A 16,555-nucleotide genomic window follows, 5' to 3' on the forward strand; every position below is an offset into this window, starting at 1 on the left:
CAACCATTCATTCCATTTCCCTTCTTGAATGTACATGGAAAGCATACCGGACATGGAGCCAGGAGGGGTAAGTCCATGCCCTGGATCTGTTGCTAACAAGCTATATGACCCCGGCCTCGGTTTTTTCATGCAACGTGAGGAAGGTGCAGCAGATTACATTTTGGGTTCTTTCTAGTTCTACCAGATCACCTACCAGAATGAATAACCAAAAAACCCCCCAACTGGCTAGAGAATTACCCCCGTTGGGTCATACCCATTCTCCAGATTCTGGGGTCTGATCTAGAGGCTATGATAAAGGAAAGGGAGCTGGGCATGATACACCAACTACATCCTGAACCTTTAAATACTGGGATTATTGATGCTGTAATTTTTCACATCCTGCACTCTCTTTTTTACCTAAGGAATCAAATCAAAACACTTTCAGAAGGGAAAGTGGAGGGTACTACCTCTTTTTAAAAGCGAGGTAAGAGAGGAGGCACTGAGGTTCAAATTCTGAAGGGAATGGGCTGAAGTGAGACTGTGGCCGTTAGTAACCTTGGTCAGTCCAGGCTTTAGCCTCGGCAGCTTCCTCCTGTAGCGATGCCATGGGGAGGTGTAGTGGTGGCTGAAAGAGCTTGCAGACGTCTCGATCTGCCCGTTGGTGTAGGAGTGGAATAGGAGAAATGCAAAAGGGTGAAGGTGATCCTGACCACTAGGTTTACTGGGAGAGTCAGGACAGCAATGTGCTTGACAAAGTGATTTAAAATATTTTAACTACAACTATAAAGAACCTGTGCTTTCCCCACCAGGGGGAAGTTATCGATATTTCCTTAATAATCCAGGTACTGACCATCTTTGGGAGCTCACCAACTGTATCAGTGCCGCAAGGCAATTCCATTGACTTACACTTCTCTCTTGTATCCCTGAGAGGGGAGGTCGAGGGCTGGGTTCTCAGAGATCTTAATGGCGCCCTGCATGGCTGCCAATAGACCGTTTCCTCCTTCACCTCGCAGGGCTGGGCCGAAGCACTCCGGGCGTCTGATGAGCAGCTTGACCACAACACTAGCATTTTCTTCCACACTTTCGCCTAAGGAAAAGGGGCATTATTTCCTTTTTATTGGAAAGGACAACCCCAGGGTTTATTTCTAAATTGATGAGGTTGGGAGAACAGTACTGGCTTGAGCTTGTCACTCATTTGTAAAATTAGGAGGTAAAACTGGTAGAGAGAAAGGTGAGCTTTGATAAATTAGGTCCAGATCTGTTTTTGAAGTATTAAGATTAACCATTATAAAACAGAATCTTAAAGTTCAGGATTTTGTGCTGTGATTATTTCACTACATTTAGATCCTCAGAAAGCAAAAAATGCACTACTGAGTCTTCCCCAGATTACTGATTCAGTCACAAGTGACTTAGAGGACAAAGAACTTGACATCTGGGGCGCCTGGGTGGCTCACTCGTTAAGCGTCTGCCTTCAGCTCAGGTCGTGATCCCAGGGTCTTGGGATCGAGTCCCACATCGGGCTCCCTGCTCGGCAGGAAGCCTGCTTCTCCCTCTCCCACTCCCCCTGCTTGTGTTCCCTCTCTCACTGTCTCTCTCTGTCCAATAAATAAATAAAATCTTTAAAAAAAAAAAGAACTTGACATCTTTGTTAACTTCACGAGAGGCTGTGAAAACCTACCTCCTTCCTTCCCTGAGAAGAGGTAAAATGGTAACTCCAGCTGATGTGCCTCAATTAAGATCTAAGGAAACAAATGTTAGCCCCCCAAATGCATTCTCAGAGTCTAAACACGTACCTCAGAACAACCAAGTTTGTGTGGATGGACATCAGGGCGTTTCTGACATTATTGATCCAGATAATCTACTTGGTAAATTTGTCCTGGTTATTCCTAAGTTATCTCTCTGGGAAGCTGAAGGTTGGAGAATTGTATTCTGCTGGTATTTTCTCTTTGGAAGAACATGGACAACTAAGACAGGGCTCATTTCCCAAAGCAGTGATGAAGCGGTGGAACTGGAACACTTAGGGAGGGGGAGCCAGTGGCTCTCAGAGAAAATTCTTGTCACTGAAAGCAGTTCTACAGCTTGTTCAAACAACTTCATGAAACACATCTTCTGCCTCAGATGAAATCTTAATTTGTGTTGAGAATTTATCCCTGGGCTAAGACTCTGAGAAAAGACTTTTTTGATGTTGTGTATCAGATGAAGGCTGACAAAAATTTTTTCTACAAGATCGTCAGATATCCTTGGAGGGTTGAGCTCTCTAACAGAGGCTGGCAACTTGCATGAACCAAGTCATTCCAAGTGGTTGAGACTTATGATCTCTTCCTTAGGGCTTTCTAACCTATGGAGGAAGGAGCTGGGCATAGGTCAGTAAACTACTATGGAAGCACAGAGAGCAAATGAGGAACTGTTTCCCCATTTGGTCATTAATTCAACCATTCATTAAGCTCACATTACTCATTAGTCACTGATTCTTTGGCCCAGTGCACAAGCAGTGTAGAAGGCAGGCAAGGTCCAAGCCTGGACCCCAGAATGAGATGAGTGGAAAGGTCTATTTACCTGCAGCAGAGCTTCCCAAATACCATACAGATATGTGAGCAAGAAATAAATGCTTATTATTCTATGCCATTGAGACTATAATGCTTTTTGTTATGCAGCAGAGGTCAATTAACACAGGCTGAGAGTAGAAACAGGGAAATAGTTCCTATGCAGCCCCAGTGGTCCAGGTGGAAGATAATGATGGTTTGGAGTAGGATGTGGCCAGTGGAGATGGAGAGAAATCCAAGTTGATGGATTCCAGGTAAATTTTAGACACTGAGCCTACAGAATTTTAAGTGGACTGAATGTGGGGATAAGGAAAAAGTCTGAATGGAGGATGCCACCTAAGATTTTTGAGTATCTGCAGTTAGTAGTGCTAGCTAGCTAGGGACATGGGGAAGCTAAGAGAACAAGTCTGGGGCAGATATACAAATTAAGCCTTAAGATCTACAAAATGTGAAATGCCTATCCAACGTTCAAGTAGAAATATCAAGTAGGCAGCAGGTTACACAAGTCTGGGGCTCAGGGAAGAGAAAAAGGATGGAAATGTGTATTTGGGGGACCATTAGCAAACATGTGGAATTTAAAGATAAGGGATTGAATGAAAATCTTGCAGGATGGACTGGTATAGTAGTCCAGAAATTCTGGAGGCTAGTATTTAATTCCAGAATCATGCTAAAATGTTGCCCATGTATCTAGAGTTTGGATCCATATCGCTTTTTCATGAAATGTGTTAAATAAAACTTGAGTGAGCCTGAAACCTGGAGTCAGAGTTGAGGTGTGCTCTAATAGAATAGAACTCACCTGTTAAATAGGGACATTCTCACTGACTTGATGAAAATCAGTTTGTGGTGAGTATCAGGATCATAATACTGTCACTTCGGGGGAATAATGTTGATGAAGCAGCTTTTGCCCTGCTTTACTATTTCAGTTAAAATCCACAATATTATGTAGGTACCAGGCTTCATTTGCCATTGTTATCAATAAAATGATTGATGAAGAGCCCATGTACATATGGATTCAGCACATTTGGACTCATGCCAAAATGCTCAGCCATCAGCACTGCTGGAATCCCACAGGCAGCAGTGGAGGAGAAATGCTGAATAATTTACTTAGCATGAAAATAACAAGGCCACACAGCTTTTCACCCCAGCCAGATTTCCTCATTTTGGTGTTCTGGGTATTCATTTGCCATTGGCTTATTTATTTTGAGTAATTTTTTTTATTATGTTCAGTTAGCCAGCATATAGTACATCATTAGTTTTTGATGCAGTGTTCAACAATTTTCTATTACTTGTGTTGTTTTGACTATCTCTGGGTTTTTATAGTTTCACTTTGAGTTTTTACAGATGGAGTCACATTTTCTTGTCTTTGTCACTATAAGCCCATCTTGACCCCAATGACCAATTTCCTTCTCCTCAGGCACAGGGATTCAAGAAGGTCCACTGGGAGAATGAGGAAGGTGGCGTAGAAGATATTTCCCAAGCTTTATAATTGGTGAGATGTTGTAACTCAGACATTAAGTACCCAACCCCCACTAGTCATATCTCAGTTGCACCTCATATTCTATCTTCTCTCACCATGATAGCCTGAAGTGTCTCCTGAGTCCAACACTGTGATGTTGTTTATAATTGTCTTAAACTGTTATTTAAATCTTTTACTGTTGGTCAATTTTTCAAAAGTTTGCCGAATCTTTCCAACTATATTGTAAATGTGAGAATACGAACAATGTCTCACACATTTTAATCCTAACCATCCCTAGTCTTCAGTACCAATCACACTTAAGAGTGGTTATTACATCCTTTCTGACTCTGATAACATAAATACATGGATGGAAATGACCCGGCTGATTCTTTTAAGCATCTGTATCTCCTGTGCCCTTCGAAGGTACAAAAGCTGTTTTGTGCCTTTGACCCTAAAATTTTTTTTTCCAGCTTTACTGAGATAAAATTGATATATCTTAAAAGAGTCACGACTCCTAGATCAAGGGCCAATCAGTAGGCTCTGACCACACTACTCTGTTAAACTATGTCCCTTCGTTTCTTCAAGATGTGTTATTCAACACCTGCCTTGCCCCCCAGGTATTCCTGGATTCACTCTACCAGATTCCAACAAGCACTGCCATTTTTGGCATGTCACTAGTCACACATGTCACTATGTAGACAGGTGTAGTCAGTTACAATGTTGTTAGTAATTATTCCATGTACATTTCTCATAATTCCACTTAGGTTTCCTCTGTTTCTGGCTTTGACTTATGCCTTCAGGGTTTTTAGAGCATGTCTCTTCTCACATCTCACGGCCTGTCATATACACTTCCCATGTCACCTAATGGATACCCAAGGTATGGTCACTGATGACAAATCTGCCTAGGAAAACAGATTCGTCAAAGCTAGGAATATTGTGTCCCTCACAACTAAGTTTATAGCCTGGGAAAGATATCACTAAAATACTCCAAGGACTCAAAGGAATCACAGAGTAACTTTTCCCTTTTTCTTGTGGATTGTTAAGTAATCTTCCTCCTTGGAATCTACATTAGGAAGGGATTAGTCAGACACCCAGACACATCTGTGTCTAGACTGGTTATAAAGTTTACAACTGCTGGGTAAATAGAAGCTTCTCAGCTTCATTACTCCCAGAGTAAAACACAACCCAAGGCTTCTGAGCAAGCTAATAAAAAAAAGTGGAGCAAATTATATGCTTTAAGAAGTTTCTTTTCAAAACAAATCTTGTTTAAGAAGATTTAATACAAACATTAAGAGAGACTAGTAAAATAATGTTAGAAAGAATTTTCCAATTTTATTATTTTGATATAGAAGAGCTTTTGATTTGGCTTTTAAAAATTAAAAAAAAAATTAATACCAAACAGTAATTAAATAATGCTGCAATTTTTGAACAGCTCAAAGGAGAAAATGCTTTTTCTCTTTGTCCATTCATTAGAAAGACTGTACTACCAAGACAATACTGTACAATGGTGTGAGTAATGTTTGGCCTCTGGGGCCAAACTGCTCCAGTTCAAATCCTGGCTTCACATCCTACTAGCTGTGTGATTCTGGGCAAGGTACTTAACCCCTCTAAGCAACTGGGTCTCTTTCTCTGTAAGATGAAGAAGATAACTGTACCTCTCTCATTGGATTTTTGTATTATGTGAGTTAATACGTCCAAAAGTGCTTTGAACAGTTCCTGGCACATGGTAAGTGCTCAGTAAGGGTTAGCTGCTATCATCACCACCACCATCCTCACCAACTCCATCATCACTCACCACCACCCACCACAGTCACCCCCACACCCCACTATGACAATCCACCCCACAACCATCACATCTCACCAACACCCACTATGACCAGCCCATTGTCACTCATCACTACGTACAACCATCACTGCACCTCACTAACCACCACCCACTTCAATCACCCCCAAAACCTGCTATGACCACTACTCAACCATCATATCCCCCAAACAATATCATCACCAACTACTACCCACTATTACCATCCCACCATCATCCACCATAGCCACCTGCCACCACCTACCATTATTCATCATGATCACTCTCACCACCTCCCATGATCACCTATAATACCTCTATCTTTTACTGCTGAGTAGAGGCCACAAACAGTCCTTTCTAATCACCTTTTAGACATGAAAACTTATAAAGGGCTTTGAGATCCCTAAAGAATCTATTTATCAGAGTCCTCCCATTTCAAATGCCCTAATATTCTTGTAAAGATCATAAACAACAATGACAACTATCATGATTGCAGGCTTACTACATTTCTGGCACTGTGCTAATCTAAGTTTTCCATGGATTATTTCATTTAAGCCTTACAACAACTCTGTGAAGTACATACCATTGTTATCTCTACTTAACACACACACACACACAAACTGAGGCTAGGGAAGTTTTAGTAACTTGCCTAAATTTGCAAAGCTAGTAAGTGGCAGTTATATTTGCACCCCAGATACTCCACTCTCCAGCCTAAAGTCTTCCATATCACTCTGCTGTGCTTAAAGCACTCCTTCTCCTTCTTTAGGGGTTCAAGAAGATTCTAACGTTTCTTTCTCACACTGTCCATCTATCTCTCTTTCGTGCTTCCCCTGGGACAGTCTACTCCCACCATTTCAACTACAGATGATGTGCGAGTCTCTTCAGTCCCAATCTGCGGACTGATTGATCTCTCTCTCTCTCTCTCTCTCTCAAAACTCAATCAGGGCATCCCCATTTTGGGGTCACACACTGCAAAATCAATGAACTGTTGGTTTGAATGAAACCAAGCTCATTATCTTCTATTACAAACCATTTTCTCCTTCTCACATATCTGTCTCTTTCCCTTTCTCCTTCTCTCCTTCTCTCCTTCCCTCCTTCCCTCCTTCCTAGAGAGGGAGAGGGGAGAAACAGAGGGAGAGGGAGAGAGAATCTCAAGCAGGCTCCATGCCCAGTGCAGTGCCCTACCTGGGGCTCAATCTCACAACCCTGAGATCATGACCTGAGCCAAAATCAAGAATCAGATCTTTAACCAACAGAATCACCCCAGCTCCCCTCACATCTTTATTTCTTTTTCTCCCTATGCTTAAATCTCTAAGCTTCAATGTGACTTCCATTTCTTTTTATCAACACAACCAGGCCCAACTACCATAATCATCATCATCACCTAGTTGTATAAATACTGTCTCTGTAATTTCTTTCAAATGTATCTCCCCCATTCCATTCCTACCACCATTATTACCATTTAGAAACTCATTATTTTAACCTGGGCACAGAAGTTCCCAGTGGTTCCCATCAGTCTCTCTCCAGTTAAAAAGGTTTCCCAGTTCTCTGCAACTGAATCTAAACTTTTCAGCTTAGCGTTTAGGTTCTCTCTGTTATAGCTGCCTACCTACCTTTTAAACCTCATCTCTTGCCACTGTCATCCACCTATCTATCCTCCAGACCAACAAATTACGCTCTTTCCTGAGCACAGCATGCTTTAGTCTTGAGGCAACTGTTCATGCTGCTCCCCAGCTGGATCACCTTTCCTGCGTCTCTGCATCTGGGAAGTGTGACCCTTTGAAGCTCATTTCCAATATCACCTCCTCCATGAGGCCTGCTCTGATCTTCTCAACAGGATGTGAGTTTCCCCTCATGAAGCCCTACAGGACTCTGTCCCTGCCTTACTCTACTTATTATAGTGACCTCTGTTCATGTCTACTCTCCCTTACTAGACTATACATTTTGGGGAAGCAGAAGCTATTTATCTTTTGCCAAAACCAAATGTGGCCTTTATATTATAGAGACACATATACATTACATCAAAATGTACGTACTGGGGCTTCTTGGTGGTGCAGTTGGTTGAGCATCCAACTCTTGGTTTCAGCACAGGTTATGATCTGAGGGTCTTGGGATTGAGCCCCTGCATGAGGCTCTGCGCCTAGCACGGAGCCTGCTTGAGATTCTCTCTCCCTCTGCCCCTCCCACTCATGCTCGCTCTCCAATAAATCTTTAAAAAAAAAATAAAATGTATATATTTTCCTACTGTTGGGCCAATTTGCTAGAGTTCATTGCTTTATGAAACTGCACTATAAAGAATATGCAATGGGTGCCTGGATGGCTCAGTCGGTTAAGCGTCTGCCTTCAGCTCAGGTCATGATCGCAGGGTCCTGGGATCGAGCCCCGCGTCGGGCTCCCTGCTCGGCAGGAGAGTCTGCTTCTCCCACTTCCTCTCCCTCTGCCCCTGCTCGTGTACTCTCTCTCCTGCTCACTCTCTCAAATAAATAAATAAAATCTTTAAAAAAAAAAAGAATATGAGAAAAAGGCATAAAACCACCTGAAAGCAAAGGGAGTAGACTAGACTAAACATTTTGGTCTAGAGTTTAGTTCAATATGGTCATATGTAACCAGGATAAGCAAATGTTGGAGTTTGGGCAATCTCAATAGGAACAGAGCTAATGGATTCCTTTACCTTCATAACCTATATAGACAGTCCCACTAAAATGACTCATAAAGCTCTTGATCTTGTGAAGGTGGCCAAGATGAATGAATACATTAGTCCTGGCTTGGTTTGTGTCATACAGTCTACTCAGATAATTTAGTGAGATTTATGAACCCTTAAAAACCACTTAAAAATTTTTCCCTATTATCACAGTTACTCTGAATTAATTCTGCACATGCGGTCATTTGGATTGAAAGTGCAACAGACTATTAGAGGATTTGCTGACATTGGCCTCAAAGAAAATGGAATTCAGCAATGCTGGCGATGAACAGATAGGGACACTGAAGAGTAGAGAGAGCAGCAGAAGATGGGTGATCAAGAATCGGGCCGGATGAGACCCAGGAAGAAAAAGGGGGAAAACCAGGATGATGGAAATCATTCAAATATTAAGAGCAGAGTGTATTACAGTAGAGGAAGGTAAGCAGATGGGACGGGGATGAAAGGAGACAAGAAAAGTACACAGTAATACAATGATTCCGTCGTGGCAATATACTTTGAGATAAACTCTTACACTTAGAACATTTGGTCTGATTGCTCATGAGCAGCAATCCCTCCTTGCAATCATGTAATGAGCCAAGCTGGATTTGTTAGCCTGGAACTCCAAACCGGGAGAAGGGAGAAGGATCATGATTCTCATGTGAATATAATGAATTAGTATTAGAACAAAATCTTGGGAGACAAGGTACATTTCCAAGAAAGCAGCCCACTTAATTTTACACAGTATTCAGTATATTATACTCAGGGAACTAAAGAAGTTTTGTAGACTTGGAATTCATTATAAATGGGAAGTAATTTGTGTTAAGAAGAATAGTATTTAAGGTTGCCACAGAAATACTTCTCTCTTGGGAGTTTAGTTACCTTTTACAGCTATTTAGTTATTCTTAATTTTTATGCATGCATGTATCCATCTATCCAACAGTCTAAGGATCTGAAGGCACATCTGCATTTAGCTTTGTGAAATTGGTGAGATGAAGATATTAATAATTCCTGCCCTTCCTGAGAGAAGGGGTACAAAGCCATGAAAAAAGCCCTAGCCTCTGCCTTGATTTTCTTGCTGCATCTGGCACTAGCGCTCAGTAGTCTGTCCATCAGACGCTATTCTTGATCCTTCTCTGGCCTGATTCTCCCTGAGCCTGTTCGGCCAGCTGCCACTTATAGGCAGGAAGAAAGGCAAAGGACCTCTCTTTCCTTATATGTCCCCCAGTTTATGCCACCCTAGATCTGAAAGGCATTAAAAATCTGGGACTCACTGTTCACAAAGACGGCAAACCTCAGGAAGGACAGGTAACGTTCCCCTTCAATGGGGTTCCAGCCGACATCAGGGTATCCTTTGGCTAGAAGCATGGGGCAGCTCTGCAGGCCACAGCCTGCCAAGTAGGTCACCACCTGCCAACAACAGCACAAAAGTAAGTGTCTACGTTTTTTTATAAGATAGCTGTCAGGCCTATAAAATTCTGGGGACAGAAGGGCTTTCATTCTCCCAGAAGCTAGAGAGAGCCCCAAACTTTTAAGTTAATAATTCAGTAGGTTTGAAACCAGAACTTCCAATTCATTATTGTTTCCAAGTAACCAACAGGACTGATTATCACTCTTAGGGAGGAATACTCCATGAGCTCTCAGTTCCTTGGTTTTCCCGGTTCTGGCAAGAGGGAATTGCCATTTAAACACAGCCCTAATGGGGCGCCTGGGTGGCTCTGTAGGTTAAGTGTCCGACTCTTGATTTCGGCTCAGGTCATGATCTCAGGGTCACGAGATGGAGCATCGCGTTGGGCTCTGCACTCAGTGGGGAGTCTGCTTGGGATTCTCTCTCTTCCTCTGCCTCTCCCCCCACGTGTGTGCGCACATGCTCACACACTCTCTCTAAAAGTTAATAGATCTTAAGAAAAAAATAAACACAGGCCTAACTAGGAGGCATCTGGGGAGATAAGGGGTCCAGGAGGGCTATGTTCATTTGGCCATGTTATTTTAAGACCGAAGTATTTAGTCACTGGTTGACTCTGAGTGGGCCCTTGACAAATTGGGGATCCCTACTTAAGTTCTGCATTACCAATCATGGTTTCAAGTCAAAAGCCAAGATGTTAAGGTTGGGGTGGTGAGTGAGGGTGCCATGGCCAGTTAAGGGCTGGGATTTGTAGTGTTCTCTTTGCTTCCGGGTCACCGGATCTCAGCCCTGTGATCTTGTAGACTAGTTTAGAACTTGCCTACTTTTTAGAAGGTGTCAAGCAAAAAAAAAAAAAAAAAAAAAAAGCCTGGAAAATAGACCTTTTTTTAAAATGCAGTTTTTTTTTTTTTTTTTTTTTTTTTCCCAGTTGTTATTCTGATTTAGCCTTTGACATTTTATGTGTACAAGGAGAAGGGGAGAATCCACGGTGCTGCAAAAATCCTCAAAGTCATTCATTTTTGAATCCCCAGAGCCCAGCATATAGCAAATAGTCAATACATAGTTTTCAAATGAATCACATATTTGCTGATGTCAAATACGCTAAGTCCTTTTGTAAGAATAATGAATCTAAGGCACAACTCATATGAAACAGTCATCACGTTTTTTTTTTTCTTCTTAAACCAGTAAAGATACTATTCTGCTTGGAGCTCGGACTTGATTTGGCCTTTAAAGTGTCAGGAAAACATCAATAAAGGCAGGAATTAGGCAGTGTTTTCAAAGTTATAGAAGCAGCACATTTCACTGGCCACTGACGTAAGTGCCACGTGTGTGTGTGTGTGGGGGGGGGGGTTGTTGTTCAATCTTAAGGGACCTAATTTCTGCTGTGATCAATGGAAAGGAAGAACGGCAGGAACTCTCCCAGGAACCACACTTGGGTGATTTCCTGACACTGGGCTGAATAAAGCCCGTAGCACTGGGCTGAGCCGCTGAGCCACTGGAACCACTGGAAGACGGGGTAGCAGACCTCATCCTGCCCCTTTACTCATCTCCCTAGGTCCCCCTTTCTCCCCTTTCCCAGCCTCCTGGCCTCTCCTTATCCTATCCTGCATCTTCCAAGGGAGGCTTAGGGTCATTGTCAAGCAGGGTCATTTCAAAAGCTGAACTGCAGCTAAGGAGGGGTACTGAGTACTAAATCTCTGGGCACTGTCCTGCTGTAAGAGGACCATCAGCCACTTTCCTATACAGGCATCAGTTACCTCACAAACTAAAACACGGAGGTTTTATTTATTTATTTTTTTTGAGAGAGAGAGAGCGTGTGTGAGTGAGCGGTGAGTGGGAGGGGCAGCGGGGGAGGGAGAGAGAGAATCTTAAACAGGTTCCACACTCCCTGATACAGGGCTCGATCTCACGATCCTGAGATCATGACCTGAGCCGAAATCAGGAGTCAGACACTTCACCGACTGGGCCACCCAGGCGCCCCAAAACACTGAGTTCTTTTTTTTTTTTTTTTTTTTTTTTTTTTAAATTTTTTTTTTTTTTTATTTATTTGAGACAGAACGAGAGAGAGAGCACATGAGAGGGGGGAGGGTCAGAGGCAGAAGCAGGCTCCCCACTGAGCAGGGAGCCCGATGCGGGACTCGATCCCGGGACTCCAGGATCATGACCTGAGCCGAAGGCAGTCGCCCAACCAACTGAGCCACCCAGGCGCCCAAAAACACTGAGTTCTTGATTGCTGTTTCAGTGCATGTGGAGCAGAGTTTGACTGAAGTCTGTCTCACTAGCAGACCAGGAATAGCCATGGCATTCGTGGAAAAGCGTTCACACAGTATACTGCTGGGAGGCAGAACATTTGAGTCTGTGTGTGTATGGGAGGGGGTGTGTCTTGTTTCGGATCCAATCGGTTCTTCTCGCTAAAACCAGGCTGTGTTTTCTAAAATACAAGTCATGTCGTGTCACTCCTCTGCTTAAAGCCCTCCGATGGTTTCCTTCGCTCTTGGCTCTACAGAGAGGTCCTAGCATGGAACAGGTAACAGCATGGCCTCTGGAGCCAGACTCTTTCAGATCCTGGCTCTTACACTTAATAAACCTCACGACGCTGAGCATGTTAGCTAACCTCTCGATGCCTCAGTTTCCTCTCCTATAACTGGGGGCACTAACAAAAAGGCACCTTCTGAGGGTCACGTTCATGTGAGTTAATTCAGAGTGGACCGGGCCCACGGTGACCATGTAGGAGTATGAACGTCTACCATGAACAGTTCTGGTAGCATCAAGCCCAATTCCCTACTGTCCCCCCTCACTCCCCAAGCACTCCCTCCAAACCCCCCATGATTCCTCACATCCACTTTCCCAGTTCTCGGGCACACCATGCTCTCCTCATTAACCTCGAACATTCCCGGCACACTTTCCCCAATGGTGTGGCTGCTTGGTTTCTACTCTTCCCTCAGCTCGTCACTCTCCCGAGTGACCTTCCCGATGCCCTGGTCACGGTGAGCCCTGCCTCGCCCACACACTTCCAAACCCCCTGTTCAGTGGATGACCTCCTACTTGTGCCCCTTGCCCTCAACACATCAGTCTCCTTCATACTCAGAGAGCATACTGTGAATCCTGGCAGCCACCTAGTCAAGGAAATAGCCCCAAAATGAAGGGTGAAAGATGTAGGGGACTCAGCCTCCAGTCATCACCACCAGTGGGGGCGCATTTCACAGTCCCCATGTGGGGAGTCTCCGTTTTGCTTCAGCTGAACCTGCAGAGGATGTGTGGGCCTTCTTTATCCGTATACTGATTATACAGTTTTCTGTCATGTTTCTTTCTTTAGTGTGTGGACTTAAAAATTCGATGATACAGAACTTTATTAAGATCCACAGGTCTCGGGCGCCTGCGTGGCTCAGTTGGTTAAGCGACTGCCTTAGGCTCAGGTCATGATCCTGGAGTCCCTGGATCGAGTCCCGCATCGGGCTCCCTGCTCGGCGGGGAGCCTGCTTCTCCCTCTGACCCTCCCCCCTCTCATGCGCTCTCTCTCTCTCATTCTCTCTGTCTCAAATAAATAAATAAAATCTTTAAAAAAAAAAAAAAAAAAGATCCACAGGTCTCTGGTGATGTTCCATGTAGACCAGTGAGGCTGGGCCTCCACATACAGAGAACACAAATATCCAGATACCCATGTCTATGACGTTGGCTCTTCCTGCCCATAGAGATGCTCTGGTCCTAATTATCAGACTGCTGCCAGTTACTCACTTTCTACCACATTTTCATGGAGTGTTGAAGAGGTTCTGATGGAGACCCAGTCTTTGGTCTGCATTTCCTTGGCTTGGCTAGGCTACAGGCAGGAGAGGGCAAGCACATTGCCTCCCCGGGGCCAGTTACCTTCTCGAGGTCCGGTTCTTCTAAGCCCAGCGCTAACTCGTTGTTGTCCATCACGGAGGAAGCTGCCACATCCAGTGGGGTAGATCCTCTCATCGAAGGGGAGGCTGAGGAAGGAAGAGAGGAGAGAGAAAGGGATGGGGGCCGCCCAGTGCTGAGCTGAGGTTGCAGTGCCCACTCATGGTCAGGAGAGGGCAGCAAACACACTAAACCTGGGTCCCATCGTTGTTCAGAGGGGGCTGCCTGCCCAATTTAAGAACAGCTCTGTTTATTATCCTTGTCCCCACACTCATTACTGATTGCGAATATGAAGTAAGTTAGAAAATCGGTTGACAGAATTAGCCGGGACCATGTATTTTCAAGTACTTTCATAACATGATCCTTCTTGGGGGCCCTACTTCGGTGATCCCTCAAAAGGTAGAGAGGCCACTTAACCAACTAAGCCCAAATGACTTGGCCATGTCTAGGGCCACCACCCAGAATTTAAAAATAGCCTCAAACAGCATGAGTTCATATAGTTCTATCAGGTCACCAGTGTTGTCTTTGATTTTCCTTTGTTTGATTCTTAGGCTAGAATTAAGAAAAACTTTTTTTTAAATAAAAGGTTGGTAGTCTGAGGTTGCATTTGATAAATCAGAAACTTGAGATTTCAGATTTTACATGGATGTAAGCGTGGTTTTGCGTCTTTCACAAATTCCCTTGGTTTACACCCAGGACAGTGAGTGAAGCATATGCACTGTGCTGTTTTTTTTGGTGGTGTCGATGGATTCACACTGCTTATCCACAGTTGCTCGTGGCCAGTCCACCCTGCTGCTTAGGAGAGCACTGTCTAGTTGGCTGATGGGACAGGTACGTAGCCGACAGCCAGCCTGCCAAGCAGGGCTCGGATCTCTGGCCTTGCTCTGTCTCATCAGCGCTGCTCCCTGGTCAGCAGAGTGGGCTGGGGGTGGGGGAGCTGCGTCCCCGGACTCGATCTGCAATCTCAGGCAGCATCTCATAAGCCATGAGCCACTGGTCCCAGGGGAGACAAGGGAAAACTCTGTGACTACGCCAACACAAATCTGTCACTGGTGCTGGTGGGAAGCAACATCTCTCCTTAGGTTGGACAGCAGAGACATCATGTCGTCATTTCATTTATTTTTAGATCAGGCAGGTTCCTTCTTATGTTTAAAAATACCTTAGCAGGTATGTAGCTTCTTTCCCTTTCCCTCCTAAGCGGTCAGCAGGGGGGGTGTCACCTCCAAGCCCAAATGTGGAAACGGTAACACGACATACCTAGGCCAACACTGCTATTCTCCAGCAGGTAACTTAGATGCTCAAACATGGCCTTCTGATTTTGCCGGCTAATTCGACAGAAATAGCAGAGGAAACGGCAACAGCTAGCAACCATTTTTGGAAAAGCAATCTGTAGGGAGAAGAAGGAAGTGTCAGGGAAAAGAGTCCATCGTGAGTCCTTTCTGAAAAGTCTGACTTTCAAGAGTCTTAGGGTGTGCAATCAATGGACTTCCACCTGTCAGTACTGGTGTAAGCTATGAACAGTTTGGAAAATGAATTTTCTCCTTACTTCCAGTGTTTTCCAAGACTTACTTATTCCAAGACAGAGTGGACACCTGAGAAGAGGCTTCCCAAGATATTGAGAGCTAATTTTAGCTCCTGAAATATCTTTCTTACAAAGGAAAAAGAGGTCAAACAAGAATCCTAGACACCCTCCTATGTCACATGAAATTGCGTGACCCTACATGAGACTATTGTTTCCATCTGGGAAGGGAGTGGACAGAACTCTGATGAGAAAGTATTATAACAGGCCTGAGTCCTCTGGGTAAAGGCAGGCCCCTGGAGTTGTGGGAGCCTGATGAGCATTGCCCTCTCAGGCTGTTGAGCCTTCCCCAATTACATTTTTCTTCTTCCCTAGTCACTTCTGTCCTCGATGACTGCTCTCCAATGGGCTCCCATAGCACCTGTAATCTGATTCATATAATTTAGCACTGAGATACCATCTTCTGTTACTGCTGATTGCACTTGGCTTCTCTCCTTAACAAAGTAATGAGCATCTCTAGAGCCTGGCCACATCTTAGTTTTGATCCAGTAATGCTCAGTAAGTGGTATCTGTGTTAACCTTGCTCTGGATCCTAGAAAGTCCTTGATTTCCCCCTTTAGAATCATGGGGGTGGGGCACTCTAAAAGTAAAGTTCCGAAACCTACACGCTACCTGCTTGCTGAGGCGTGCAGACATCTGCTCAGGGCTCTTCTGCAGAGGGCCCACTTTCCCGAGGGACCAGAAGGAAGTGAGTGAGAAGGAAAGTGAGCTTGGCTTCTGTTCTTCCTTCACACCCCCACCTGTCAATACTGGTGGAACTGCTTTGCAGATCATTCATTCCAAGGACCTGGCACTTTGGAATTTCCAACATCTGAAAACATCCTCCCATCTACTGCCTTCAGACCTGAACTCTGAGCACCCCACGCAAGTTAGGATAAATGCCCAGGGAGCTCCCCCTGACAGCGGGCTTGTTATGGGGGGGCTGGCAAGGAAAGCCAATATCCTCAGGAGCTCAGTGCACAGAGCAAACACGCGCACTCCCAAGGGAATGCTGCCACGATCGTTATTAAGATCTTGTTCTCCTTTAGAGCAGCATTCTCCTGATCCAGCACAAAACACACTGGGCTCCTAAGTGGAACCCGGAGGAATTCGGTCTTGGAAGGAGCAGGGCTGAAGAGTATGGGAAGGAAACTCAGCAGGTGACCAGACTTGTGGAACGAGTGGGAAAAGCTCTGAGCCTCACTGGCTGGATTTCATCCATCCCTTGGCTATTTCCTGGCTTTATGCACATCCCTC

The 16,555-nt window shown here is 44.4% G+C and overlaps 1 protein-coding gene across 1 annotated transcript in view; it reads right to left on the reverse strand.

Moving 5' to 3' along the window:
- RYR3 (ryanodine receptor 3) overlaps positions 1-16,555 on the reverse strand; it is a 354,804-nt gene that overhangs the window by 119,372 nt on the left and 218,877 nt on the right. Inside the window, exons 42-45 of the mRNA XM_021695474.2 lie at positions 14,998-15,127; positions 13,726-13,829; positions 9,731-9,866; positions 886-1,066 (exon numbers count right to left, since the gene is read on the reverse strand). Of these exons, the coding sequence (XP_021551149.1) occupies positions 886-1,066; positions 9,731-9,866; positions 13,726-13,829; positions 14,998-15,127 (551 nt within the window). The remainder of the gene's footprint in view (positions 1-885; positions 1,067-9,730; positions 9,867-13,725; positions 13,830-14,997; positions 15,128-16,555) is intronic.

The sequence above is a fragment of the Neomonachus schauinslandi genome, chromosome 9 (genome assembly GCF_002201575.2).
Source record: "Neomonachus schauinslandi chromosome 9, ASM220157v2, whole genome shotgun sequence".
NCBI classification, from domain to species: Eukaryota; Metazoa; Chordata; class Mammalia; order Carnivora; family Phocidae; genus Neomonachus; species Neomonachus schauinslandi.